Genomic DNA, 27,252 nt, shown 5'->3' on the forward strand with positions numbered 1-27,252 from the left:
GCCTATGTGGCAAGCCAACAGCTAGTTAACCCTATATGGCCAAACGTATTATGGTATTTGGAATATGAATTTTGAGCACTGTGATTTTTTTTCTTATGCCTGATGAAAACATGATATATCATATAAATATGATACAAATTAATTGCAAACTATATTGAGATTTTTTTTTGGTCTTTTTGTTCCAATGGACCATTAAAGGCTCAGAGTTTAAAGAATTTTAATTTGCTGTCAATTATTTAGTGGTTTGGGCTTTTGGGGTTATAAATAAACACATGGGCACACACATTTGTATAATTTGTACACACACAAACTGGGGAGAAAAGGGGAATTTATCCATTTAAACTGATTTTTTTTTCCCAAATGCTGCTTTTCTTTTCGGCTCTAAAACAATAGTTATGTTTTGTTTACTGCACAGACACAAGCTAATGTTCAAAGCCGAACAGTACATCTTTTTAAAACCTTGTCATCCACATCGAGTCATTTATAAAATGTTTTTATGATGTACGCATCTTCTAACATACATTAGTTAGTCAGTTCATTCTTCCATATAGTATTATACTTCTTCTCGAAATATGTAGGCTGTCAGTGTGCTCACAGACCAAAAATATATTTCAAAGAAACTACTATTACTACTACTACTACTACTACTACTACTTCTACTACTACTACTACTACTTCTACTTCTACTTCTACTACTACTACTACTAATATTACTATCACTACTACTATGACTACTACTACTACTACTACTATGACTACTACTACTACTATGACTACTACTATGACTACTACTACTACTACTACTATGACTACTACTATGACTACTACTACTATGACTACTACTACTAATACTACTACTAATACTACTATGACTACTGCTACTACTAATACTACTATGACTACTACTACTACTACTTCTACTACTACTACTTCTACTACTACTACTACAACTACTACTTCTTCTACTACTACTACTTCTACTACAATAACTACTACTACTACTTCTTCTACTACTACTACTACTACTTCTACTACTACTACTACTGCTACTACTACTGCTACTACTACTACTACTCCTGCTACTACTTCTACTACGACTACTACTACTACTATCTTATTTATAGTTTGTTTTGTCTCATTTGAGGAGTAATATATCAAGTTACCATGAAGGAGGGAGGTTTAATCACTCACACAAAAGAAAAAAAACTGACTAACAGTATTTAAAATAGCCCTCAGCAAGTTTGTTCTTAGAATCTAAACCAAAAGATTAAGAAGCCCTGACTTAGGCTGAGCAAGGAGAAGTTGCGTGGGTACAAAATTAATGTGCGTGTCATGTGAAAAGGCCTGAACCGTGTGTTTGTGTGTGTGTGTGTGTTCATAGATAGTTGCGCGTCTCTTCTGGACCAAACACTCATATCCTGTGTGCCCAACTGAGAAACAATCTGGCCGCATGCACGCATACCCACACATAAACAAAAACACACATCCATTGCAACGCTTGTGCTTGCACAATTTCTGCTCACAGTTTTAGATTTGGAGCAACAATATTTGGCACTTCGAGCATGTTTGTGTGTTGGGTCCTCTTTTCCTGTTTTTTCTTTCCTGTCACATCCTTTTATTTTACTTCCTGCCCTTTTGTTTTTTTTGCTTTTTCCTGTCTAATCGTCTCTTGCCTCTTCTTTTCCTTCCTTTCCCGTCCTTCACTTTCTTTTCTCTCCCTTTCCCTTTCAACTAGTTTATCATTTTTTTCTTTTTCGTTTCTTTCCCCATGTCTGCTTGGCTCTTCTTTTCTCCTCGTTTCCTTTCCCCCTACTCTTTTATTTCCAATTTAATCTTTGTTTCTTATCCCATTTTCTACTTCTTTCATTCAACTTTCATTTTCTTCCTCTTTCTTTCACCACTATCCTTACTTTCGCTTTTCGCCACTTTTCCATTCCTCTTATCTTTCCTTCACTTTGATTCTTTTGATTTTATTTTGATCTTGTTTGCTTCCTTTCATTCCTTTTTTTCTCCTATATTATCCCATTCCATCTCACGTAGAGATCATGAAGGGGAATAAGAGGAGAGGAGAAGAATCATGTCTTCTATCGATCGGGCAATCTTCCTCTGTTTGCCGGAAGAAGAAGAAAAACATCTTTACGGTGAAGGATAAGATGAACTTGGATGGAGTGTGATGGAGAGAATGGTGGGATGGATGAGATTTGAAGAAGAAGAAGAAGAAGAAGTGCAAGACTGTTATCTAGTGGTTTAGAACAAGTACTGCAAAACAAGATTGATGATCCATCATTAAGTTACAGTATGTTAATTCTCCAACTTTTCCACAGTACGCTTGGCCCTATGTATAATCTTCGTATTTATTATAGTACATCATTGACATAACCGTAAAACATACGCAATCCATCTATGCCTTATGAATGCAAGCATCCATTCATCCATTGACGTCTTCATGAATTTTGCTCCCACTTTCGTCTCTCAATGAATGTTATTTATTAGCTGTTGTTGGCACAATAGCAAGCGCAAGCTTTTTGTCCTCGGAATAAACAAGAAACAAAGGGAGAAGGCGGGATTGATGGACTCCCTTGTTACCGAGGCAACAAGGTCAAACAAAGGCATGACAATGTAACTCGATGTCAATATGAAAGGCTGTTTATTGAGACGAAAACTTTGTCAGGTGATATGACATTGTGTGCATTATTAGACCGCGCCGTGGGAGGTCTCAAAATATCACTTATTTTGTTCTTGTTGTTTTTGTTCAGGACACCAACTGAAATTACTACTCCTCCATTATCCATGGCTGGATCAGGTTGAATTTTTGAGTGATTAATTAGCTAAATAATTGCAGACTTAAAACTTCTGCTCCTTTGTTATCTGTGGACAGATCAGAAATAAAATTTCAACTTTTTTGTTTTAAATTTACTTTGCTCAAAGACTGTAAATGCTATTCGTTAATTCAGTTTTTCATTGTGTTTGAATTATTGGGACACCGGCATGTGCACAAGGTGCAATGTTTCCACATTCATTTATTTTTGTTGTTGTTACTCACATAGTAAAAGAAAATTGAAATCTTTCTACAACTTTTACCCCCCCAAAAAACATAGCTTTGAAATAAAAATAGGAAATTCCAATTTATTTATGTTGTTTTTGCATTTCTTCATTTTTACTTTTCGAAAGGTTCTTCAGTTGTACAGGTTACTGATTAGAATGACTTTAAAATGTATATTATTATATCTCAGGGCGGCCCGTGGGGCGCGTGGTTAGCGCATAGGCCTAACAGCTCTGGGGTCCTAGGTTCAAATCCAGGTCGATCCATCTATGTGGAGTTTGCATCTTCTCCCCGGGCCTGTGTGGGTCTCCTACGGGCACTCTGTTTTCCTCCCACATTCCAAAAACATGCATGGTAGGCTGATTGGACACTCTAAATTGCCCCTAGGTATAGGTGACTGCATCTCCTTGTGCCCTGCGATTGGCTGGCTACCGATTCAGGGTGTCCCCCGCTTCTGGCCCGGAGTCAGCTGGCATAGACTCCAGCACCCCCTGCGACCCTAATGAGGCTAAAGCGTTTTTTTTGCCAATGTTTAGTGATTGGAGCAGTGGCCATGAAAATGTCTGAGCGTTAATGTTATTCTTTTGGTAAGACGGGGAAGTTTAACGAGGACTTGCAGGCTTTTTTAATAGCCTGTAGACAGTGAGTCAGATGGAATCTTGTTGGGAAGTAAACTGGCTTTGCTTCCACCGTGCAATCGTTGGTTCCCATGAGTTTTTTTTTCCAACATCATGTAAGCTGCTGCTTTAAGGTCAGCTCAGCTTCTGTGCTCCTCCCCTCTTGTACTCCTTTTTTTCCCTCCTCTCTCTCACAGAACACAAACCAGTTTCAGAAGGAGGCAGGGTTTTTAAAAAAAGGCATTATTTTGTGCAGAGAGAAGGCGTGGACGTCCTCTGAATACTTCCAGGAGAATTCCAGCTAGTGAGACGTGTGAGAGGTGCAGACATGGACTGGGGAACTGATTTGTGGGTGAGTTTCACACCTTTACAAATAACACAAACAAACTAATTGTAACTTTAGGCCTCTTTATGGGGCAGTGTGTGTCAACCATTTCATACCGGATGTGTTTGAGTGTGATTTCGCAATCCCTCCAGCATACCTTCTGGTGTTTTCTCTTAAAGGTGTACAGTGAACAACCTCACCTGTTTGCTTTTGACGTGTGACAGGAAGTCCAGTTTTTTTATGCTTTGCTGTTTTGCTCTTGGTAACTGATGTTGTTATTACTATATTCCAACAACTCTATGAAGCTTACTTTATTTAAGGAGGAAAGTCGGATGTTATGTTGTCTTTTTTTTTTTGCATTGGTTGGTTAAATAGTTTATTACATTAGTGTACTCATTAATGCATATTTTGGTTCATTAACCAGTTCATTTGGTTGATTAGTCATAAGGATTATATAATACTTTGTTGGTTCAGGTGCTTATTCATTAGTTTTGGTCTATTTGTGTTGTCATTTAGTTGTTTGTTAAGTTTTTTTAAGTTACTTGGTTCTGTTGTTAATGCTGTAGATGGTTTTGTATGGTTTTTAATTAGTACTTATGTGTTTACTTTTTCATTTGTTGTTTACTTTTTCCAATCAGTAATTATTTGGGGGGTTGTTGTTTTGGTTAGTTATACTAAGTACTAGTTTATGTATTTGTTTTGTGTTTGTTAGTGCACTAACTCATTTATTCCCCATTTCTTTTTAATTCATTAATAATTTAGTTTTTCTTTCGCACGTTCCTATACCCATTTGCTTTCTTTTGTTAGTAACTGTGTTTTGTTAATTTGTTATTAGTTGTTTGGTTGGTTAATGCTGGTATTTAATTCACGTGCTAACCTGTTCATCACTTGGCTGACTTGTTTGATCAAAGTTTCATTGGCAAGTTAATTTCTTTAATATGCACAAGTTGGTTGTTGTTTTTTAGCTAAAGATCTTGTACTTATTTATAGAAACCAAAATAATAATAGAGTTGTAAAACGACAATCCATGTCTTGGTCACTCACAGACAACTGTATATTATATGTGACATTTCACCATCCTTAAGCTTAAGTTATTCATATACAAGAATAATTACAGCCAACACACCAGAAATACAAGTATGCAATCACAGAATACATATTCAAACTCTGGCTGAGATTGGCATGGCATCTCACCCTTGGTTGTCAAAGGGGCCCAACGAGTGTGACTGGTTACAGACCTCACCAAATCCTCAGGATCATCCGTCATTGTGTCCGTCCGTCGGCAGCTGAGCTAAGAACGACGTCAGCGTGGCGAGCTTCAAGCTAACATGACGACTTTCGGGCGTTATCCACAGATCCATGTTGTTGTGGTTCAGCTGACTTCCTCACACTCGAACCCTCTTTCCTCTCCATTGTCTCCCCCCTTCCTTCCCCCGAGGACCCTGCCCAACTTTGGCTAGCCCCAACACCCCCTTTATAGTCCCCGTGTTCCTCCAAAGGGCCTTGACATCACTTAGGTGGAGTCGTTAGTTTACTCATTGTGCAGCAATTCCAGCGATGTCATCATTTCTTTGCTTCACAGTAGGTTTAACACACAACACGTTTTTACAGCTCATATGCGTACGCAAAAAGCAACAACACACACACATATGCACGTGAACAACACACAGAAACACACACAATGCAAAATAAACAGCCATAATAGATGGGCCTGTCATTGATAGTGAACTATATTAAATGACTTTTTAAATGTATTATTTTTTATTTCAAAATACTAGACACGATAGCATTCATACTTCCTTGTTCTTGCTCCTTCTATCAGTCAACTAGCTGGCCTGCTGATTATTTGTCCCACAAGTGTTCATCTCATGTGGGGCATAATAACACATACAATGCAAATACAGCATATACACAACATTATTTTAGTTTACTAATACACAAAGCACTTCATCTCACACAGAATAGAGACAAATATATTCAAAACAGACATGAAAACATTAATGAGCTACACAATAAACAACACAATAACATAGTAGACAAGTACAAATTAAACACACAAGCATAAAACATGCGTATGACATAAGGAGCAGTTACCGGTTGGACCGGGTTGCAGAAACGACTGCTGCCTGGAAAGATGGCCGTAGACTATGTTCCATGTTGCAAAGTGATGTTTAAACTTTGGAGCTAAGTTCACATGCACAACTTTTTGTCAGTGAGTTCTAACGTGTGCTGACATGCAGTGGTGCTTGTATAGCGCCAATGTGTGGGACCACAAGCACACATTGACAAAAAGACAACAATGCGCAATGGCAATTTTTGGGTGTGTTATGAGGTCATATGTATATTCAGCTGTATTATATGTGGTCATGCATTATATGTGTGTTGGGAGGGGTGTGTAGAGTTCATATTCGATTTATTGGGATTACGGTGTGTGTGTGTGCGCTTGATTCTGTTCAGGTTGTCTACATAGAACATATGTGTGTCATATGCTAGCAAGTGCCATGTGTGAACGTTAGAGAAAACTCACTCTGTGAAACAGTGCTAGCCGGGGCTTTTAGCTCGGCGGTCAGCACGCTCGTACGGTGGATTTAGAATTGAAGGAATGCAGTGAAAAACAGACGGGTCGTACTCACTATCCGTTTGTTCGTATTGTAACATTCACAAAAATATTTTGTATCTGTTCAGTTTCAGATTGTGTGTTGTTCCAGTTCACTTTCTTTTTGAGTGTGTTAGTTTTATGTAAGGTGTTGATGATATCATTGGGCGGTGTACAATGAGCTGCATGATTCTATCCTTCTTAAGGAGACTGCAAACTAATAACATTGTCACATTATTTTCATCCTGATACTTGAAGTTATGTTGCCACATTGTATACATCCTTATTATGACAAGTTAAACCCGTACTAAGTGAGAACTAATCCGAGGTGTGTGTGTGATGTGACGTCAGGACCAGAACGACGTGATCGACAAGCACACTCAGGCTGGCCTGGACCTGGTGGAGCGCTACATCAAGTTTGTCAAGGAGCGCACCGAAATCGAACAGAGTTATGCCAAGCAACTCAGGTGCAGCACATGCTCCGCTTGTGTGACTGCGTGTCTGTGGGTGTGTAATGCTGACTTGCATATTTTGCAGGGGTCTTTCGAGGAAGTACGCAAAGCGAGGATGCAAAGATGAACAAGACTGCAGGTCATAGCACAATTACTACATCCTGTTTGATTTTATCGTATATGTTGGTGTTTTTATCTCAAATACTACATCCTGTTCGACTTTACCGTATATGTTGGTGTTTTTATCTCAAGGTTGTGTGTCTTTGTCCTTTTGTTCAGTGTGTTTGAAATTCCTTGGTATGGTTCTGAGTTTGTGTATTTCGAGTCACGTTATGTGTGTGTGCGTGTTTGTGTGTAGGTGTGTGCGCGTATTTTTGTTTCATTTAAGATCCAGTGTTTTGTCTTTAAGGTGTCTGTTTGGTGTGCGTGTGTTTCCATGTTTAGTTTATGTTGGTGTAATTATTAGTTGTGGTTTATTGTGATGAGCTTATTTTGTGTTTGCATCTGCTTTCTGATGTGTCCTTTGTTTCTATTTGTGTCTTCACATTCAGGTTGAAGTTGCGTGGTCATAGGCCTTGTTTGTGTGCTTGTATTTTGTTTAGAAGATGTTTTGAGTGTTGATGTCGTGGTTTTTGTGTTCATCTTGCATTCGGTTGTGCGTGTGTTCAGGTTCAGCAACCACGCCGCCATGCAGGAGATCTTGAACGAGTTGAACGACTATGCGGGTCAGCGTGAGTTAATCGCTGAGACCATGATGACCAGCATCTGCGTGGACCTCACCAAGTTCTTGCAGGACCTCAAACAGGACCGCAAAGGGGTGAATGTCAAAGACGGCCACTTTCCATGTGACATAATCTGTCCTTGAACGCTTGCTGTTGCCTTCACAGCACCTTTCTGAAGCCAAGAAAGCCCAACAGAACCTGGAGAGCAGTTTCAAGCAACTGGAAAGTGTAAGTGACATGGCATATTATAGCACAGTTTTAAATTATATATATTTTTTATGTCTTTTTGTCAACAACTTCGGTCCTCGATGGCCCTTATCCAGTCGGTTTTCTACATCTTTCTCTACCACACCTGAATCAAATGACTTTATAGTGTGAAACTAGGGGTGCATATGCTTAAAAGTTGGGCGTATGAATCTTTATTTTGGGGAATCATGTTCCAAGTGTGTTTACAGCAGGTTGTGTGTTCATCTTGTTTTCAGATTGAGCATTTATAATAAAGCATTCCATCTGAAGCTTTCTGCATTTTTAATGACATCATCAATGTGCGCACGCAGACAAAGAAGCGGTTCGCCAAGGAGTGGGGGGAGGCTGAAAAAGCGACACAACAGGCTGAGAAAATTGAGAACGACGCCAACGCCACTAAGATCGACGTAGATAAAGTAAAAAGTGCTCACACTTCATTACCAATCTGTGTCTTACAAATAAGAAATCCAATTGTAGGCATGTCAAAGCAGGCATTTTTAGCATAAAGCTGGGAGCAAATCATCCAAGTCATGACTTCTTCCTGTCTCAAAGGCCAAACAGCACGCGCACGGTCGTGTGCACCTGGCGGAGGAATGCCGCAGCGACTATGCCGCTTACCTGCAAAAGTACAACAAGGAGCAGAAGTTTTTCTACTACACAGAGATACCACAGATATTCAATGTGAGGGCCTCATTGTAATAAGAACACTTTTGATTTGATAGACACTATTGCATTAAAATGACTGCACAGAGCTGTTTACACATGACGTGATTTCACAAAAATGGCAGGATTTTGCATAGTTGGAAAATTAGTAGTAACTCTTTTCTTGTAATTCACCATTTGCATGAGGGGATTTGACTTTTAATCGCTTTGGGTCTTGGAATATGCCACCACTGAAATTCCATTTAGATTCAGTCTCTGTAGTATTTCGAATGTGCTGCTTATCTGAAGATTTTTTATTCATATTTGTCTATAGAAGTTACAAGAATTAGATGAGCGCCGGATTAGTCGTCTGGCGGAAGGATATTGCCAGTTTTCCGACTTGGAAAAGAAGGTGCAGCCCATCATTACGAAATGTTTGGACGGAATCTCGGCAGCTGGAGCTAAAGTCGACGGAAAGCAGGCCAGTTGCATTAACACAACAAATACTACAAACAAAAATGACTTGCCTGTGAAAACCTATCAAATGTGTTCCTTTTGTCTGTTATCTTCAGTGTGACCTTATGTCCTCTTCTTTTTCTCACTCCAGATTTTCTTGAAATACAAAGTGTCCGTTTGTGTTGTGTTTGTATCTTCATGATACAAACTGGTTGTGTCACACCCAAGTTATGCTTGTAGAGTTTTGTATTGAGAGTCTTTTTGTTTGTGTGCTTATTTTATTTGTTGTGGTCTGTTGATTGGGGGGAACCTTCATACCTGTCAACCTCTGCCGATAACTGCCCTTATAAATGATTATGATTCCCCTTACAAACCCCCAAAAAACCTTACAAACACCGTACGGTGTTTGTAAGGTTTTTTGGGGGTTTGTAAGGGGAATCATAATCATTTATAAGGGCAGTTATCGGCAGAGGTTGACAGGTATGAACCTTGCTCCCATTAGGACTCGCTTCTGTTGGTGGAGCAGCACAAGTCGGGCTTTGAACGGCCTTCCGACGTGGACTTTGAAGACTACACGCAGGGAATCAAAGCGGCCAGCTCCGACTCCAGCCTCAACCCGCCCAAAGTTCGAACCAAGCTATGGCCATTTAGCAGGAGACACAAGGTGACCTCACAAACACACTCCAGGATCGGTCGCTCAACTCAACATCTAGCACACCTAATTGCCCCGATTCATAATCAGTGATTGTTCCTATACACATTTTTGTTCTTGTTGAAAGCCCATATATAGCAATGCTATTTTTATTTTCCGCCACGATTACACCCCCCCCCCCCCCCCCCCCCGCATATTGCCCAACCGAGCCGCTTGCTTTGGTTGCCACGCCGACGGCTTTAACAACCCAACACACACACATAAACACCAAAGAATGCAAAGTGAGTCCGCTCGTAAAACGTAGTGTACATTCCTCGGGCCCCCCGAGGGAGCTGTCTAATTCCTGCACTGACTTGTTTCCTTCACAAACAAGAGCTCACAAACAGCGCTGCGATTTTGACGGGAAATATTGTTGTTGGTAATTGTTTGTGGAAGTCACGCTGAAATGAACGATGCTCTTTCTCCATCCAGCCGTCGCATGCCGAGAAACGCGTGGTAACATGTTATTATTTGGCTTAATGGTGTGTGGATGGGGTGTGTCTTTTTTTCATTTGGTTCTTGAAACAAATGATAACACTTTATTCTGGTGTCAAATTTAAATGGCCACTTTTTTCTGTGCACCTAAGGAAAAAAATATAAATCAAAGAATTAGGATGGGGTGAATGATGTAGTGCCGTTATTAAATGAATTGAATAAAAGTTAGTCAAATGGAAGGTGTACTTAAAAAAGTGGCCGATCAACGTGATTAATTTAGATGATTTATTTTAATGATCTGTTTATTGGTTGTGATGTCTTTAAAATAAACAAATGGAGCAATAGTCACTTATTAAATTAAAATCTTTAAAATGTTTTAAACTTTTCATCAGTTTCAATTATTCTGACTAGTTTTTGTTTTTCTAATTAAGGTTAATTTTTTGCATTTTTTAAATAATAATAATATGCCTGCCTAAATTTTCTCTTTTTTTAATAATAGTTTTTTCAAGAATAAAAACATAGTCTAAATTCATTTAATCATCTCATTTTCCAAATTACATTGAGAATCTAATAATGATGATGATGTAATATTATGTAATTTTGATTTATGAATGAAATTAGGATAAAATGATTACATAAAGGATACATATCTTTCTATATCTTCCAATTCACTAAAAAATCTAGATATCAGCCTTATGAATTGAAGTATTGCAATGTTTAAGCAAATCTGGAAGTGAGTGACAATTGAGCACATTTGTGACATCACAGAAGAAACAAGAAATGATTGTGGCTTTTTTAGGGTGGGGGGTCCATGTTTTCAGGACCATTATTGCATAACTGCTGTGTATGATGCTTAGTATGTGCGTGTGTATATAGCCGCCGCCCGCCGAGGACTTCTCTCACCTTCCTCCCGAGCAACGTAAGAAGATGCTGCAAGCCAAAATCGACGACGTCTCCAAAAAGCTTCACATGACACAAGAAACCAGGTAAAGGCTCGCCCGTGCAAGCCACAATATTAGCTACAGTCAATGATTGCAAAAGAAGCTGTTCCTAATAATGTGAGCCAAGGGTGTGCATTATAATGATCAAAAGTCACATACAAATCACCTATACATACATCTGTATTTTTTAGCTGGTGTATTTTGTTATTCAAATTTGCTCTGACGATTGATGCGTATCCAAAAGTTAGATTTCATTCTTATCTGTTCATAAATAACAGTGGAGTCGCTATTTTGGTTAGTGTCCTCAAAGCGAGTTACATTTTGAGCCCTCCCCGTGGGCAGTCAGAAAATGTACACATTAAAAAAATGATAATACTTTCATTAATATTTAAAAATCTACAACATTTAATGGGGAAAAATACACTAATTGATAGAGGTTTGGGGTAGAAATGTAGTAAAACATCTAAAAAAATGAATTCAATCGAAGATTTATCCACAATAAATTAATTCCTGAAATTGAATTAAAAAGGAAAACAAAACACGACCTGGGCCTTAGTTTAAGAACCCTTGCTGTAGCAATCCAGTTCGTGAAAATTTGGACAGAAGATGTGTCAAGAGGTTAATTAATTCAAGCTAATTTAAGATTAATTCATAAAAAAAACAATGGTAAAATCCAGAATTGAAAAATTCTTTGCAAGTTGAAAAACAAAGCCAAATTGATGTTGAAACAATGCCATATTCTTTCATTTTGGTCAAAATCTGTCCAAATGTTACAAGTGTGTTTCTCTATGTCTGCCAGCGAGGCTCTGGAGAAGATGAAGGGCGTGTACGAGCAGAATGCCGACCTGGGCAATCCGTCCATTTTGGAGCCGCAGATTGCTGAGACGGCCCAGAACATTGGATACTTACGTGGCGAACTGGCCAAATATGAAGTACCACATGACAACCACGTGAAAAATGGTCTCATTTCGTGGCCTCATCTTCTTGTCTGATTGCAGACGTGGTTGTCCGAAGCAGTGGGAGGAGACGAATGTGCCAACACCATCAACAACAACAACAGCAACCATTCACAAAACACGTAAAAAAAAACCATGAAGATAACCATAGGACTATAACTATAACTTCATAAAAATGGCAAACATTCTAATTGACTAATGTGTGTCCACAGAGTTGTGATGTCGGAGAACCACCAAAACATTTACACTGAGTTTGATGACGAATTCGATGACCTTGGCCAGTGCACGGCTATGTACACTTTTCAAGGTGGGTTTCTGACAGGTTTAAGTTTTATTTTTTTATATGTATACTTAATATTTGTTAAAATATACTATTGCATTTTGTGTTAGAAGTTCATAATCCGAAAGTCGTTATTCATGAATATTTTTTTCAGAATAGGAAAAAATAAAAGCATATTACCTTCTTTTTTTTAAAGAATTAACATACATCTTTAAATGTCATAATATTAAACGTATCATGGAATTTTTCCAGAATATTCTTTGTTCTTGAGATGATGTTATTTTTAAAAATAAGCCATAGAGCAAGGGTGTCAGACTCGGGTTGGTTCGCAGGCTGCATTAACGTCAACTCGATTTCTTGTGGGCCGGACCATTTTAGATATAATATTTAGATTTTTTTTAAATAAATGGATTAAAAGAACTGGATTAAAAGCCCTGAATATTCCGTTTCTTATAGATCTAAAACAATGTTTATTTTAGCTTTTTTATATATTTTTAGATTTTACAAAATGATTTTTGAACTCAAAACACAGAAAAAAATGAATAAAAATTACAATTATTGATTTAAAAGGGGGAAATCAGGAAATTTAATATACATCTATACTCTTCATTTGAATTTGAACCTAAAACAAAAAGACGGCTCTCATGATTTACTTTCCCGGGCCACACAAAATGATGCGGCGGGCCAGATTTGGCCCCCGGGCCCCGACTTTGACACGTGCCGTAGACCATTTATTTGATTTAAAGATGATTATTAAAGGTCATACTTGTTTGTATGAAGTTGTTTGGGATTTTTCCAACATTTTTTTTCTATTGAGGCTAAGAATAACATACACAATTGAAGTACTTCCATTGATTAATGTTAGATTTTTCACACAGGCGATAGCGAGGGCACCATCTCGGTGACGGACGGCGAGCTTTTGACCATTATGGAGGAAGACAAAGGTGACGGCTGGATGAGGGTCCTGCGGGCAAACGGGGAGGAGGGCTTCATCCCCTCCTCTTATGTCAAAGTTGCCTCCTAACAGTCGCCTTCAAACTTCTCTACGTGGAAAATACTGTATACATCTCTTTTTGTTCATGGAACATTTAGTGACGACAACCTATATTTTGATACAACTGCTGAAATTGCACTCCTTTTTCATAATTGGATTGATTTTTTTAAAACTAAAATGACAGGGTCAACCCACTACTTCACATTAAAAGACAAAGTTACATTTTTTTACACAGATGTTGACAAGGTGTATGAAGGCCGCACGGAAAAGTTACACAAGCAAAATTTTACAATATTTTTTTGGGGCGGTGTATAAATCTTTAACAGACTGAAATGTTTTTTTCCCTGAAAAAAAAACAGACCAGTTACAGTTTTTTAAAAAGAAAGTCCTATTTTTCCTAACTAAAAAAGTATTATAAAGAAAGTCCGAGTAAAGTTTGAAAATTATTATTAGAAGAGTCATTTTGTTCATGATTCATTAAAGATTTCTTTAATTTCTATTTATATTGTATTCAGAATGTACAACAAATGCAGTTGTATATTTTTTTAAACAAAAATCTTATTTTTTCAAGGAAAAAAAATAAGTCGTAAATACAAACATTATAAGTGGAATTCAGCTTTTTTTTCCCGTGCGGCCTTTATAGTCTTATTCGTTCATCGCATTGTCAACCTTTTTATTTTATTTTTTTATTAGAGACACACTGATATCATTTATTCTTCTACTTCATGAGCTTTTTCAAGGTCCGTGCTGCGTTTTAGGCCTGACTGACACTGGATGCTAAAATGTCTCAATGGATGTATGTTAAAAAAGTACATAAGCAGAACAAATATTAAATATGAACTATACTAGAACAAAACCAGTTGCTAATCTTATTCGTGAGCATCGGGTCCTAAAGTCCTAAAGAATGTATAAAACAAAAACATATAAATAAATAAGTGTGATTAAATAATGTGAGACAACTGCAAAGAAAAAAATAAACATTTATTTGATATTATTTACATCAGTTAAAAAACATTTTAGAGTGTGACAGCAGCAGCTTAGTAGATCACATTTGTTTAGATGGATTCGTACGAGACGTTTCTCGTGCCGTCCGGAATCACATTTTCATCCGTTTCCGCAACGGAACTCAGCTGAAAAGCTGCGATGCCGCGGGTTTGATGTCGACCGGTTCGACTTTGTCCGAAAGCACGCAGAGAATCTTGTCAAATTTGTCATGGCGTTCCTTGCTTTCCGCCTCGGCCCCCGACTGGCCCCAAAAAAGTCGTAGGGCAAACTCGGTCCGGAAGGCCTCCAGCAACTCGGGGATGGGCGTCCAACCACCTGCGCAGGGAAATATTTCAACCATTAGAAATGATTATGAGGAACATCTCATCTCACCACGTGTGGCTTTTTGTGGAAATGAAATATTACAAAAACAAAGTCATCTTTAGAACAAAACGTTAGCGTTTTTCTTTGACTGTGTGACCTGTCCTTGTGCTTGCCCATTGAATTCACCTGTCGTTTCCCCGCCCCTTGTGTATTTTCTGCTTGTTGCCTCAGTTGTATCTGATTGTTTTATCAGCCCATGACTGTCTATTTAAACCCTGTGTCCTTGTCGGATTTATTTTTATCATTTATTTTGTTATTCGTGTGTACGCACACGTACCCGCAAGCAGATCGCTCGCGTGCCGCTTGTAGTCGCGAGCTTGCAGAGCGTCGCGTCGGGCAGTCTGCAGGACGTTGTAGAGTGTCTGGCACCCTCGCTCGCTGTCCTCCATGTGGTCTTCGCCCTCCATCAAAAGCAGCATGGGAACCAGGTGGGGCACGGCCACCGGACCCGCTAAAACGCATTCTCAACACGCAAAACAAGACAAGCATGAAAACCAAGTTGATCATTTTTTTTAGAAAAGTCAAATGTGGCCTCTTGGGTTTGTTTCTCAATGGCTTTTCTTTGATTTGGCGGTCACGTCTCACCATCGCCCTCGTTGAGCGACTTGAGGAAGGGTTTGAGAGTCTTTTCGAACAGAACAGCGCTCTCCGTGTGATTCCTCCGCAGTGAACGCCATGTCATCTCCAGTCGTGCTATCTACAGAATTATTCACAATACACAATCAATGGTGGTTATGCTCATTTTCGGGGAGAACTTTCTATCTAAAAGCTTGGCCAAACTATGAAAAAACTGAGAATAATAATCTGGAAAATATGGTACTTTTGGCATAACATTAAGAGGTTGAAGTAATATTAGGAGAAAACAAATGGGGAAATTACAAGGTTAAAGTCTTTATACTAGTTCATTTAGGTAACGTAAACTTGAAGTTGTTCGGGGTACGCGGACTTCAACTGTTCGGTGGCCCACCTGAGGCATGTCTAGTGCCTTCATGACGGCGGAGAAGGAAAAAAGATCATGGGCGTGGTCCTTAAGGGCCTTCGCCAGGAGGATGAACTTATGAAGCACTGTGGCACGCTGACTCCCAGTGCCCGTGCAACCCAGGATGTCCACCGCCACGCCTAGCGAGATTAGATGATGCCTGCAGGGATGGACACTCGGCTGTGAACTTTTGACCTTTATTGTCCGATGATTTCTACTGTGTTCCTTACCTCTCGAGCAGGTCTCGCCGCAATTGTTGGCCGTGCGGCAGCGTGATGAGCTCGAGGCCCGAGCCCACCCCCATGGCCTTCCTCTGCTCGGCCGTCACGCCTGTGATGCGCGCCACCTGGCAGTCCACGCTGAGCATGTGCAGAGCCGTGTTGTCGGGATCCGAGCGGTTCAAGAGATCCTTCAGCACCAGCAGGACGCTCGGCTCCAGTGGCCGGTTGTTGTCCGGCAACAGGAGCGAATCGAAGCGGTCCAGTCGGAAACAGGAGCTACACTCGGTCTGCCAGCGTCAGGGAGAAGAAAAGAGATACATTATTAAAATAGTCAGCCTCGGGGGATTTGGGTAAAAGGTACGTGCACATAAACCTGATCAAATAATCTCTAGTGGATTGGATGGAATATAAAAAATAACTAAAGTTTTCTTATCACAAAGTCGAGATGGCATTATTCCACCTTTCGGAATTGAAGCATCTTTCAATATTTCTGCATTAATGGTACCAACAAGAATGAACAAGAATGGTATTTGAACATTTTGGCGTAAAAGGTACCGACATGGAATGCAAATATGAATGCAACTGGCATTTTGAAACTTCCTTTTCGTCTGTAAGGGAACAGCATGGAATGTAGGAACATTTTTAACGTTGACTTTTGAAACCTTTCTGCATGAAAGATACAAAGACAGAATAGTGGGAATATGCAGTCAACGTAACATCTGGGATTTTAGTCATTTTTGTTAACTGTAGGCCTGTGAGCCCTAATTTAGGCCCGTAAAATTAACGTGAATTGACTTCTAACGCAAGTCTAGTTCATGGATGTTGTGTTGTGTGGTGAATTGGAACCTGTGGCTTCTCAAATTGCTCCTTGTCAGGCAGTCGCGGCAAGTGGGACAACACCTCGCTGCCGTTGTCGGCATCCAGGAAACCAAACGACGTCTCGGTGATCCGTGCCCGGCTCTGCCATTTTTCCTCAGCGCGCAGGCGATCCACGTGGCCTTTGCGCTTGGTCTGCGGCACCTGAAACCAACAAAGCCAATCATTGGGATGATTTGATAGATGAGCCTGGTGACACAAAACATTCAACTCCCAAGCTAAGGTTTACCACTTTACCTGAACCACCAGCTCGTCATAGAAAGCAGACGGGTCATTGTCTTGGTCCAACGCCACTGCAGGTTGGGGTACTTTGGAAAACAGGACAGAGATCCGAAGAGGCTTGGGGGGCGCTCGGGAGTGAAGCTGCCCGTCGGACCCCCGCAGCGTCACCCCCCCACCTAGATAGTAAACCCAACATTAGATACACATAGAAAGATTCTACATTCACAAACATGATGTCCGTTTGAGGGCATTTTGTGTTACCGGGGTAACAGGAACGGGATTGCTGCGGTTTGGGGCTGAGAAGAGGTTCACTCCCCGTGCGAAAAACTGGCAAGATAGGAGGGGGCTCGACGTCCTGGGGTCTGTTGTTCTCAGAAGCGCCTGTGTGATAAGAGAAAAAAATACTGGGGTGAGGATTGTCCTTGAAGGCAACACCTGGTTTAATCGGATTATATGGAGCTGTTATGAAAATTAATAGTAAGGGTGAAGAGGAAAGTGAGATAACAGACTATCCCTGTAAAAAAACAGCCTAAAGGTAGGTTCCCCAATTTTTGCTCCCATAATTAGTGGGATGAGTACCAGGTCTCAGGTTGCTGTCCGACTGAGCGGACTGGAGTGAAGGTCTGGACCAGAGGTTTTCCAGGTTGCCAGGGTGACTTCCGCTCCTGCTACAAAGGAAGTAGGATGAAACAGGATTTTGCATTTGGCCCTTCCCGTGTTCCAATGAGACCAACTTCCCGCCCACCTGAGCAGAGGGTTGACGTGCACGGCGTCTGCCAGGGTATTACTAAAACTCAGCCTCTTGCTGCGTTGGTGTTGGGACTTCCCCAGCGTGGAGCTCTTACAGTCAGACTGCTGCCGTTCGGCAATGACGCGTAAAGGCACTGTCCTGTTTAGCGGGTGGAAAACAATGGCTCCCGAGGCTTGGGAGATGGGACGTCGTCCACCCACGTAGAAACGGATTAGAGCGGGAACATTGTCGAAGCGGTCCTCCTCAAACTGGAACAACTCACGTGAGTAGCCCTGTATCACACACACAAACAAACAAAGACACATTTTTCAATGACATTATGACACTTGGCCAGTCCTAATGTCACAAATTCACAATCCCATTGGCCTACTCTTAGGTCAATCACAAAAAATATATTTAAAAAAATAATACTTGCACCTCCCATGTGTATTTTTAATTGAAATCGTTATTTAATGATGATAAATCTGTTTTTATCCAATTCTTGAAATAATCTAATGGCAGTTCAGTGGAATAATCAAAGTTTAAGGATGAAGTAGATCAGCCATGGTTAAAAGTTTTTAAAAAGATCAAAAACATCAAATTTGAAAAGTCAACATATAGGGAGTAGTGTAAAGATTTCATAGTAAGAAAAGGTCAACACACCTTTTTGGGTCTCAGGACCACTCGTATAATCTTAAAGTGCATAGGCTCGTTTCTCCAGTAGCAACTAAGGACATAGTCCGCCGGGGACGAGCTGGAGTCGCGAACCAGGAAGTCCCCATCCCTCTCGAACAGAGCCTCAGCGGCCTGAAGGAATATTTCAATGGTGGATTTTACTATTCACATCATACCATATTTCCTTGGATTTTGTAATAATCGTCATCACACCTCTCTCGGGAGAGCTCCGTGGTACCAGGCGTGGCTCCTGGGATCCTCAGTGCTGAGCTTTAATTCCTCTTCCAGCTCCTTCTTCAGAGTGTCCATCTCCTTGCGAAAAGCAAACACCTGCACAGGGCACCAACAATCATCATGTGCATGGCACAAGCACACTCTTTTAAAGGGAATGTGAAGGTGACTGGGCATTGGCTGTGAATGAATTGTCAAATGATCACTCCCAAAAGCAGTCTTTTAAATGTACCTGCCAAATGACTAACTCTAGGTCCAAATAGTCTCCTCGCTAACGCATATTACATCCCCATGCATTAATCCCATAGCACAGATGGAGGATGTTACTGTACATCAAATACTGAACACATGTTTACCTTCAGCTGGCTGAAGTATGCGACAACACTCTTCCTTTTACTGGAAAACAGAGAATTTTTTTTGAATTAACATTTTTAATATAATCATCCCAGCTTACTATGAAGACAAGACAACATACTTTTCAAGATACACATCGGCTTTTGCATGCGTCAACTAAATGTTTATCTGGCACTCCTTATCTTTCCCCTTTAAATACATGTATAGTACAATGTGGGCCATCAGCCGCTACCCAAAAAGCCATGTTTTCCAGAGACGAACAGACTTTGAATAGCCTCCCTTTTCCCGTCTGTCCTTCCTTCCTCCTGCTGCTGCCTCGTGCGTTAAGGGAACGCTCCAGGGTCGAGCTCATCGCCGCCACGACCTTGGATTTATAGAGCTTTCTGATCACATAACACAGCCACGTTTGACGCTTTATTGGGCATGCCAACATTAGAGTGCCAATTTGTTAAACTATCAGTAAAAAGGAGACGTTCATTACAATGGTAACGCTTTTATTTGGACTTTTAACATGAAAACAATACCCTTTTTGTTCCACAGCCTGTTTTGGAGCAAATCCTGACAGGAAATGTTGCTGAGTAAGTCTCATTCGTAGAACAGATGCACGGACTAAAATGTTTGCAGCTGTTTTAGTAAACAGTGAATAAAAGTTATTTCCAAAAAACAATATTTTTCTCAAAATGGGAAAGTTTGGGAGGAGGAACAAACTGACCTATGTTTTTGAACAGAGTCTGGCTGATCAGATTAATATGAGCAGATGGGTTTATCAAATTATTTCGAGTTACAGAAATAAAAATTCATAAATGATGAAACTGGCCGCAAAATTGAGAAAAGAATGAAAGTCATGTGACCACCACAGGGAAATGTTTAACCTAGGTGTGCCCACAATGTGCATGTCAAATCGGTAATCAGTCAGTCATCCTTTTTAAACGTTGACAAGTGCTCATATAAATACCTAATTATTATTATTTACAGTTATATTTGTTATTGCCCATTGATATTTTTTACATTCTAGAATATATCACTGTTATTTACATGTGTAAAATAATGACATTAGATGATGATATAATAATGAATAATAGAAAATATCTTAATTTCAATTGTGAGTCTGTGAAAGAAGCCTTGGAGAATATTCCTGATATTTTAAAAATTAATTTCACTTGAGGTTGTGCCATTTGGTCACATACACACAACATTGACTGGAGGAAGTCAAGAGTTATCTCAATCAAACAGAAAAAAATATATATAAATAAGCATTTCAAAGGATAAAGCTATAAGATCAATCAATTAAAATGTGAAATGTATCACTTTAAGAGGTAAAACATATCAGCATGTACACAAGGTGAGCAACATCCTGTCTTATGGGCGTTGTCACTCGTATCTAAGGGTTATCTCGTGCGAACTTGTATTACTCTCGCGAGAGCTCGTGAAGTTTGTTCCCAAGAAAAAAACTGGGAAAAAGTAGGACCCAATGGCGTTAGTTTCCTTACCTGTCGTGCTGTTCACAACTTTCTCGTCCAGCGCATTTTGACGTTTTGAGGTCCAAAAGGAACCGAAGACAACCTTCGACCCGGTCCCTCCCACATCACCGCCCTCTTCTTTCTCCTCCTCCCCGCTAGCCCGCCTCTCTAGCCGGCGTGTTACCGCATGCCTTCCCCCGGCACTTTGCCCGGAGGCAGCGGTACCCTAACGCCGCTATCTGGACGCATTCCTCGGATACCGATACAAGTCGAGCCGCCTCCTCACCTGTCATCAAGTAGGCCGCCGCCTGGTGTCTAGAATCCTGCATTTTATACTACTTAATCATGACTGACATTTTCGGGAACGAAAATGTTTTTCAACTCTAGTTCAACCAAGTCATCCACTTTAACCATTGAACAGCTAACAGTAAAACATTTAACCCTATATTGAGCGGCTATTTTTGATTATTAAAAATGTTTGTTTTTCACTCAAGACATATAATCCTTCTAGAGAAAGTGGCTATTTATTGTCATCAAAAACATCAATATTAGCAATTTTCATTCATAAAATTCGTAATTATTAGTCAGTTTTGTGTTTTTATAATTTAATTGATCTAAAAAAACAAGAATGCAATGTTGATTAAAATGAATTAACACTGAAATGGATACTGTTTACATCCCTAAATGACTCTAAAGTTGATGTTTTTTTCATAGCATTTAACTCCTTACTTGCCATTGATTGTGAGTTTCAGTTTGATTTCTTTAATTATTAATAATAAACGGACAATACATATTAATGAACATATACATGTTCATGTTAAAGAACGTATGTGGGTACTATTTTTTGCAACTGAATCAAGGGTTACCCCTTTTGCAGGATGTAGGAGGAAGCCGGAATACCGAGGAAAAACCCACGCAAGCATTGGGAGAACATGCAAACTCAACAGAGGAAGGCTGGAGCCTTGGAATAAACCCTTCATGTCAAAAATGTGGAGCAAACATGGTAACCTTTGACCTTACTTATCTACACTATTGGGGTGGAACATTATCATAAAAGGGACTTTTTCCCCCAATAGTTTGGTCTGCCTAAAAGCAGCCGCTACAGCTGCATTTAAATATACTATCTTTGGTGTCTGGCCAATTTACTTTTAAAAAATATAGAATAAAAAACACTCCATATTTCACTTTGTCAAGTCTTACTTACTATGTTATGTTTTTTTTTCCTTTTTTACTTAGGTCCACCCTAGGATGGGCAAATGCCTAAAAGTCGGAATACTAGTTAAATAATACCCCACGTTGTCCACTCTAATCTATTGTTAAAGGATCCCTATAGTATATTATTTATGTGTGGGCTTTAGCGGTTTAATTTTTTAAACTCAAACTTCCTGTGCTTGTTGCCAACTTCACTGGCTTTAAAGTGTGTAAAGAAAGGAGGTGACGTCATAAAATATACTGCAAAGTAACAATGCAAACAATTTAAATGGGGGTGGGGATCATACAGCTGCTGCTTATTTTACATGTCAGGGTGCATCGTTATAGTACATTCATATGTGGAAAGTGAGAAAGCGATAATGGGGATGTTCTACAAAAAGGTTGAATGTATTGACCGGATTGTTTGTACGGTTAGAATGAGGTGTGAAATATCCTGTATATACTTTTTCATTCTGTTGTGGCCGTAGCCTGTTTTGCTTGTAGCTAGGTGTGAATGTGTGAATGTCAGTCAGTGCACATACTTGAGTTAACAACCTTCAAATTTACAGGCGATATGTTAATCATTAGCACGAATGTGAGTGGATCTCGCACATGAAAGACCACTAAAATACACTTTTAGTTCATTCAGTTGTAATCAGTATGTCCGAATTCTATTCTAATTGTTGTGAAACGACTATTTTTTTCCCCACACTAAAGATTTTTTATCTAAAGAAATATTTAACATTTTATTCTGTTAATTGTTAATTGCTTTACCTCCCTATTATATTAGTTTTTTCTTTAAAAATGCGATGCTTTATCTTGTAAAATACCACTTTATAAACTGTCTTAGAAATGTATTGAAATGTACTATTACATATTGCAATATCTATTAAGCAATACATATGTTTTGAACATTTTTAATCCCAACACATTTAGGCTCACAAAATTTTAATTTTATTTTGAGAAAACTGCATTTTTTCCCCTCACAAAAATTATGCATTTTATGCCACTTTATTCTTATTCCTATTGTAATCAGACTTTTTCCCTCATAGTGATTGACATAAGGTGTTTTACCCTAACACTTATATCCATTATTTTTGTCTCTGAAGAAAAATAAAAAATTATCATAGACCCCGTCGGCATAATATAGACTCTCAAAAAAATCTGTAAATTTGTAAAACATTGCTATTATCCAAAGAGATATGAAAATGTTTTTTATGTGCTGTCTGATGATGAAATTCCACTATTGCAACAATGTTCCTCCTCACAGGGTTTTTTGTAACGGACAAGAATTCCTCCGCCTTTCTCAAATTTCTAAACATGTCTTTTTTTAAATTTCCCGCTTATTTACCTGCGTTTGCTCTCTCGACAGCTGTCCAGCGTGGAGGTGCGGTCCTCGTCCAGAGGTCGCAGCTGCGAGCAGGACGCGGAGAGACGCTGCTTTTTGTCAGCTCGCTGTAGGCGGGGCAAGACACTCTGACGGAACAGATCCTTTCTCGGTTTAACCTGCAGGAAGTGGTAATTATCCTCTTATCCTTGTGCTCTCGCTAACTGCCATAGTACGGGCATGTCTGTGCTCCCACCAAATCCAATGACGATCCCAACGAGTACTTCCTGCTCCCCCTGCGTTCCATTTGTACATCTGGGAAAAGACATGGAATTTGGAAGAAGTAAAATAATGTCCAGAAGTTTATTCTGGAAAAAATCCTGGTGAAAACTAGTCATTTTCTGACATTTTCATGGGGAAAATGCACATTAATTTAAAAGAAATTACTATTCCTGTGATTTTTTTTAAACAATAAATATCCAGATAAATTCCTACTTCACTTTTGCCATGTAACGTATATTTATTCTGAGGAAAATGAGTTGAGCTCAATTTGTTTGTAATATTTTAAACTAATTACACTCAAACTGAAATAGCCACAATTACCTGAAGTAAAAATATGTCATGGCGACAACATAAAAAAAATGAAATAAAGTGCCCTGCAGGAATTCAAAATACCACAAGTGGTATTTGTGGGATCCCTCAGGTCAAACAAAGGCTGCAATTCGCTTTGCCTGAACAGATTTGCAATACAAATCTTACATACAATTACACCACAAACTGTCAAAATACAATTTTTCCGGTGTACTAGATTAAATTATCCAATATCCTTAAATAAGACAAACATTATTTACTTACAACGAATGACGTGTCTTTATTTTCTACTTGATTATTTTTAATCTGTAATTACCGTATTTTTGGAGTATAAGTCGCACCAAAGAATACAGAATGAAGAAAAACATCTATAAGGCGCATATTTGATGGCCAATTTTGTATTTTATCAAAAACCAAGACCAAACATACGTTAAAGTAGGCTCTGTTAACAGATCAGTTTTCCCGATAACTATAGCCTTAAAAATCATCATAACAGTTGTCGGTGGTCAGAGAAAGAAAAATAAACAAATAAATAATTTAATTAATTAATTAAAGTCGTACTTGTGTATTAGTCACAGGCCGAGGCAAACTATTAAAAAAGTGCGACTTATAGTGTGAAAAATAAGGCATATCTGTTTATATCTATCGAGTATGATATTTCACAGTTGCAAGAATATGCCAAGTTTTCATACATTTTCTTGACCAATTACTGTACTATTATTTGCATCATCTGACCTCATGGAAACCAGGGCTCATAGGCCTCTTTTAGTTATTTGGACTAAATGATGTATTTTATGTACTTGTTGATATTCAGTAAATGTTTTAAAATGCCGAATGTTTCTGCACATTACCTGAGTGAGGGTCAAGCTTTTGGCGGTGCCTCAGAAGCTGAATTAGAATGGTTTCTCTGTGCATGGCATCCTCAATTCCCGCCTCCTTCAGCTCGTTGTCGTTCACGTTTAGGAGACCCTTAAAGGAAATCCCGTTTGGCTTTATCAAAGTTGAGATTTTTTTTTCCCCTACCTCCAAAATTATTTTCTTAAAAACATGTTTTAGAGCAGAAAATGATGTAAATACTCTCGAGGTATGCATGTTTTCATTCTCATATTACAACATTTGTCACGCCATTTATTTAAGTTATTTTTTATCCTAAAGAAAAGCAAAATATATTTCCCATAAAATACATAACTTTTATTTTGTTCAACCTGTATATCTAATATATCACTTTTATTCAAAAATACACAACTTTTGCCATAAAAAAATACTACTGTATCAAGTACACCCCAAATCAACATTCAGAAACATTTATGTTCCATTTTTCCTCTTTTTATCTGCTCCTGCAACTTTTTAATCTTGGAAAATGCAACTAAACATTTACCTTTATCTCTAAAATGATGTTTTTACATGTTACTTGCAAGACAAACAATACAACATATTTGACAAATGGTGCACTTTGTCCTTGAAACTGGAAGCAAAAAACTTTAAACCAATGAATCCTTTATAAAAGTACCATAATTACCATAGTATTACATTTTCAACTGAAAAAGGTACTTTTTCCCGACAAAATTTGAAATAGTCTTACCTCCAATCCGTAATATCCGCTTTCCAGGGTTTTGGTGTACTGAGACAGACCAATCTGCCGTAGCCACCAGGCAATGGAACGATTATTCATATCTAACGTACACAAAGACGATCAATAGCGAAAAACATTATCCAACATGATCACTTCCAGCGAATGCTGAGTCAAGCGGTCGACTCTACTGGAGAATGTCTCGCCTCCCCGTCGGTGGGACGCACCGAGGAATTCTGGGAGCGCTTCTGTGCAACGTTTCACTTTCTCCCGCTTTTCCCTTATAGAACTTGTCAAGTCGGCCCATTATCCGCCCGTCCCTCAAATTCTCTCCTCGCGAAGAAGCCAATGGCATGGCGTAGTGGAGACCCAGCCGGCCAATTGGAGCGTTGGGATGGGTTGCAGGTCCAGGCAAATCCAAGCATGTCAAAAAGGAGAAGGGTGTGAAGGTGTGGTGGGATTGGGTGTAAATGGAGCCGTCAACGTGTCAAAGGTCAGATGAGTGAGTGAGTGCAAGAAGTCATTATAAACAGGGCGATTGAAAAAGAAAGCTATATCACAGCTATAATCACCATGAGGAAGAATTATCGTGCTCCTGCTGGTGGCCACATTAAGCACCCGTAAAACATGACATACACACTTATGGACCGACAACCAAAAGACCGGCGACAAAACAAGGTAAAACAACACGGTCTACGCATCAATAAAAGCCAACAATGGCCATGAGCAGTTTCACTGAGCCGATGTGTGAGTGTAGAAGAGTTTGTATGTACATGAGTTGTCCCCTTAGGAAGGTATGTCAGTCAGGGTCTTAACAAGTTCTCCAACAAAAAACAATAAAAGTCCAGGAAATTTGGAGCTTTTCTTTAGCCTAATAATTACGTATGACTAAATAGTAATTTGCAGTTTGTATTTAGAGATCTTGAGCAACAATTTAAAATTTAAATTTAATATTCAGGGCTTTTAATCCAGTTCTTTTAATCAATTTATTTTAAAAAATCTAAAATTGTCCGGCCCACATGAAATCAAGTTGATGTTAAAGCGGCCCGTGAACCAACCCGAGTCTGACACCCTTGCTCTAAAGAGCAAAGCTTTCCACAATACTAGTGTCCTACGAGTGCAATCAGTGGATTGCCGTCAGGTGCTTCTCGCAGCACAACCCCCGCTCGTTCAACTTTGTCAGCTCGGTCGGCGCTGGATGGCTTGCAAAACGAAAAGCTGCCCCCACCAACACCAACCCAACCCCCGTTGATTCAATTTGTCAGCTATGTCTTTACTGAATGCTTGGAAAACAAAAAGCAGCCAGTTCAAGACTTTTTTGCACCTATTTCAAAAAATCGAGAGCAAGAAATTGAAGCATTAGACATATGAAGGAAAACGTAGCATCCCATAATATTTAATAGGGCTGGGCAAAATAAGGGCCACAGTGAGTGCGGGGGTGCTTTGGTTTCAACCTCTAAAGAGAAAACTTTCTGCAACTCCTGGATGTTACAAGTGCAATTAGTGCATTGGAGTCAGGTGCTTCTCACAACACAACCCCCGCTGGTTCAAGTTTGCCAGTCAGCTCGCTTGGTGGTGGATGGCTTGAGCCAAAAGCTGCCCCCACCGACACAGACCCAACCCCCGTTGATTTCCCACTGTTTTTGAAATACAGTGATTTTGGTGAATTCTTTTTGAAACAACCCGTGTTCTTATAGTTATTCATTCATTCATTTTTTGAACCACTTATCCTCACAAGGGTCGCGGGGGGTGCTGGAGCCTATCCCAGCTGATTTCGGGCACAATGCAGGGGACACCCTGAATTGGTAGCCAGCTAATCGCAGGGCACAAGGAGCCAGACAACCAATCATTCCTAGGGGCAATTTAGAGTGTTCAGCCAGCCTACTCTGCATGTTTTGGCATACCTGTCAACCTCTGCCGATAACTGCCCTTATAAATGATTATGATTCCCCTTACAAACCCCCAAAAAACCTTACAAACACCGTACGAGTCGTACAGTGTTTGTAAGGTTTTTTGGGGGTTTGTAAGGGGAATCATAATCATTTATAAGGGCAGTTATCG

General features: G+C 39.5%; 2 protein-coding genes and 1 long non-coding RNA gene across 7 annotated transcripts; 2 read left to right on the forward strand and 1 right to left on the reverse strand.

The window, feature by feature from the left end:
• The first annotated feature begins 3,844 nt into the window (after nucleotides 1-3,844).
• trip10b (thyroid hormone receptor interactor 10b) lies at nucleotides 3,845-14,390 on the forward strand. Of its 2 annotated transcripts, XM_077604711.1 has the most exons (15): nucleotides 3,845-4,012; nucleotides 6,933-7,048; nucleotides 7,119-7,172; nucleotides 7,703-7,850; nucleotides 7,921-7,983; nucleotides 8,313-8,417; nucleotides 8,554-8,682; nucleotides 8,978-9,124; nucleotides 9,602-9,763; nucleotides 10,223-10,246; nucleotides 11,102-11,211; nucleotides 11,966-12,098; nucleotides 12,165-12,244; nucleotides 12,335-12,429; nucleotides 13,281-14,390. In XM_077604711.1, exons 1-15 carry the CDS (start codon nucleotides 3,989-3,991, stop codon nucleotides 13,424-13,426), a joined length of 1,536 nt encoding a protein of 511 aa, XP_077460837.1. In that variant the 5' UTR covers nucleotides 3,845-3,988; the 3' UTR covers nucleotides 13,427-14,390. The 2 variants fall into 2 exon arrangements, with proteins under 2 accessions (XP_077460837.1, XP_077460838.1); XM_077604712.1 differs by lacking the exon at nucleotides 10,223-10,246.
• Nucleotides 14,154-25,440, reverse strand: sh2d3a (SH2 domain containing 3A). 4 transcript variants are annotated; one of them, XM_077604707.1, is made up of 17 exons: nucleotides 25,204-25,440; nucleotides 24,473-24,590; nucleotides 23,287-23,345; nucleotides 23,055-23,209; nucleotides 19,055-19,094; nucleotides 18,681-18,797; nucleotides 18,456-18,599; nucleotides 17,808-18,085; nucleotides 17,642-17,730; nucleotides 17,324-17,443; nucleotides 17,078-17,238; nucleotides 16,811-16,984; nucleotides 15,974-16,251; nucleotides 15,732-15,903; nucleotides 15,350-15,461; nucleotides 15,042-15,227; nucleotides 14,154-14,716 (listed from the first exon to the last, which is right to left on the reverse strand). In XM_077604707.1, exons 1-17 carry the CDS (start codon nucleotides 25,291-25,293, stop codon nucleotides 14,523-14,525), a joined length of 2,487 nt encoding a protein of 828 aa, XP_077460833.1. In that variant the 5' UTR covers nucleotides 25,294-25,440; the 3' UTR covers nucleotides 14,154-14,522. The 4 variants fall into 4 exon arrangements, with proteins under 4 accessions (XP_077460833.1, XP_077460834.1, XP_077460835.1 ...); XM_077604708.1 differs by having other exon boundaries at nucleotides 14,156-14,716; nucleotides 17,642-17,727; nucleotides 25,204-25,439; XM_077604709.1 differs by lacking the exons at nucleotides 23,055-23,209; nucleotides 23,287-23,345; nucleotides 24,473-24,590; nucleotides 25,204-25,440 and adding an exon at nucleotides 20,543-20,610 and having other exon boundaries at nucleotides 14,339-14,716.
• Nucleotides 20,490-27,084, forward strand: LOC144077178 (uncharacterized). The gene is made up of 4 exons (XR_013300906.1): nucleotides 20,490-20,808; nucleotides 21,390-21,515; nucleotides 23,076-23,221; nucleotides 25,479-27,084. It is a non-coding gene; the product is annotated as an uncharacterized LOC144077178 (long non-coding RNA).
• Nucleotides 27,085-27,252: the final 168 nt, after the last annotated feature.

This window comes from Stigmatopora argus, chromosome 7 (assembly GCF_051989625.1).
Source record: "Stigmatopora argus isolate UIUO_Sarg chromosome 7, RoL_Sarg_1.0, whole genome shotgun sequence".
NCBI lineage: Eukaryota > Metazoa > Chordata > Actinopteri > Syngnathiformes > Syngnathidae > Stigmatopora > Stigmatopora argus.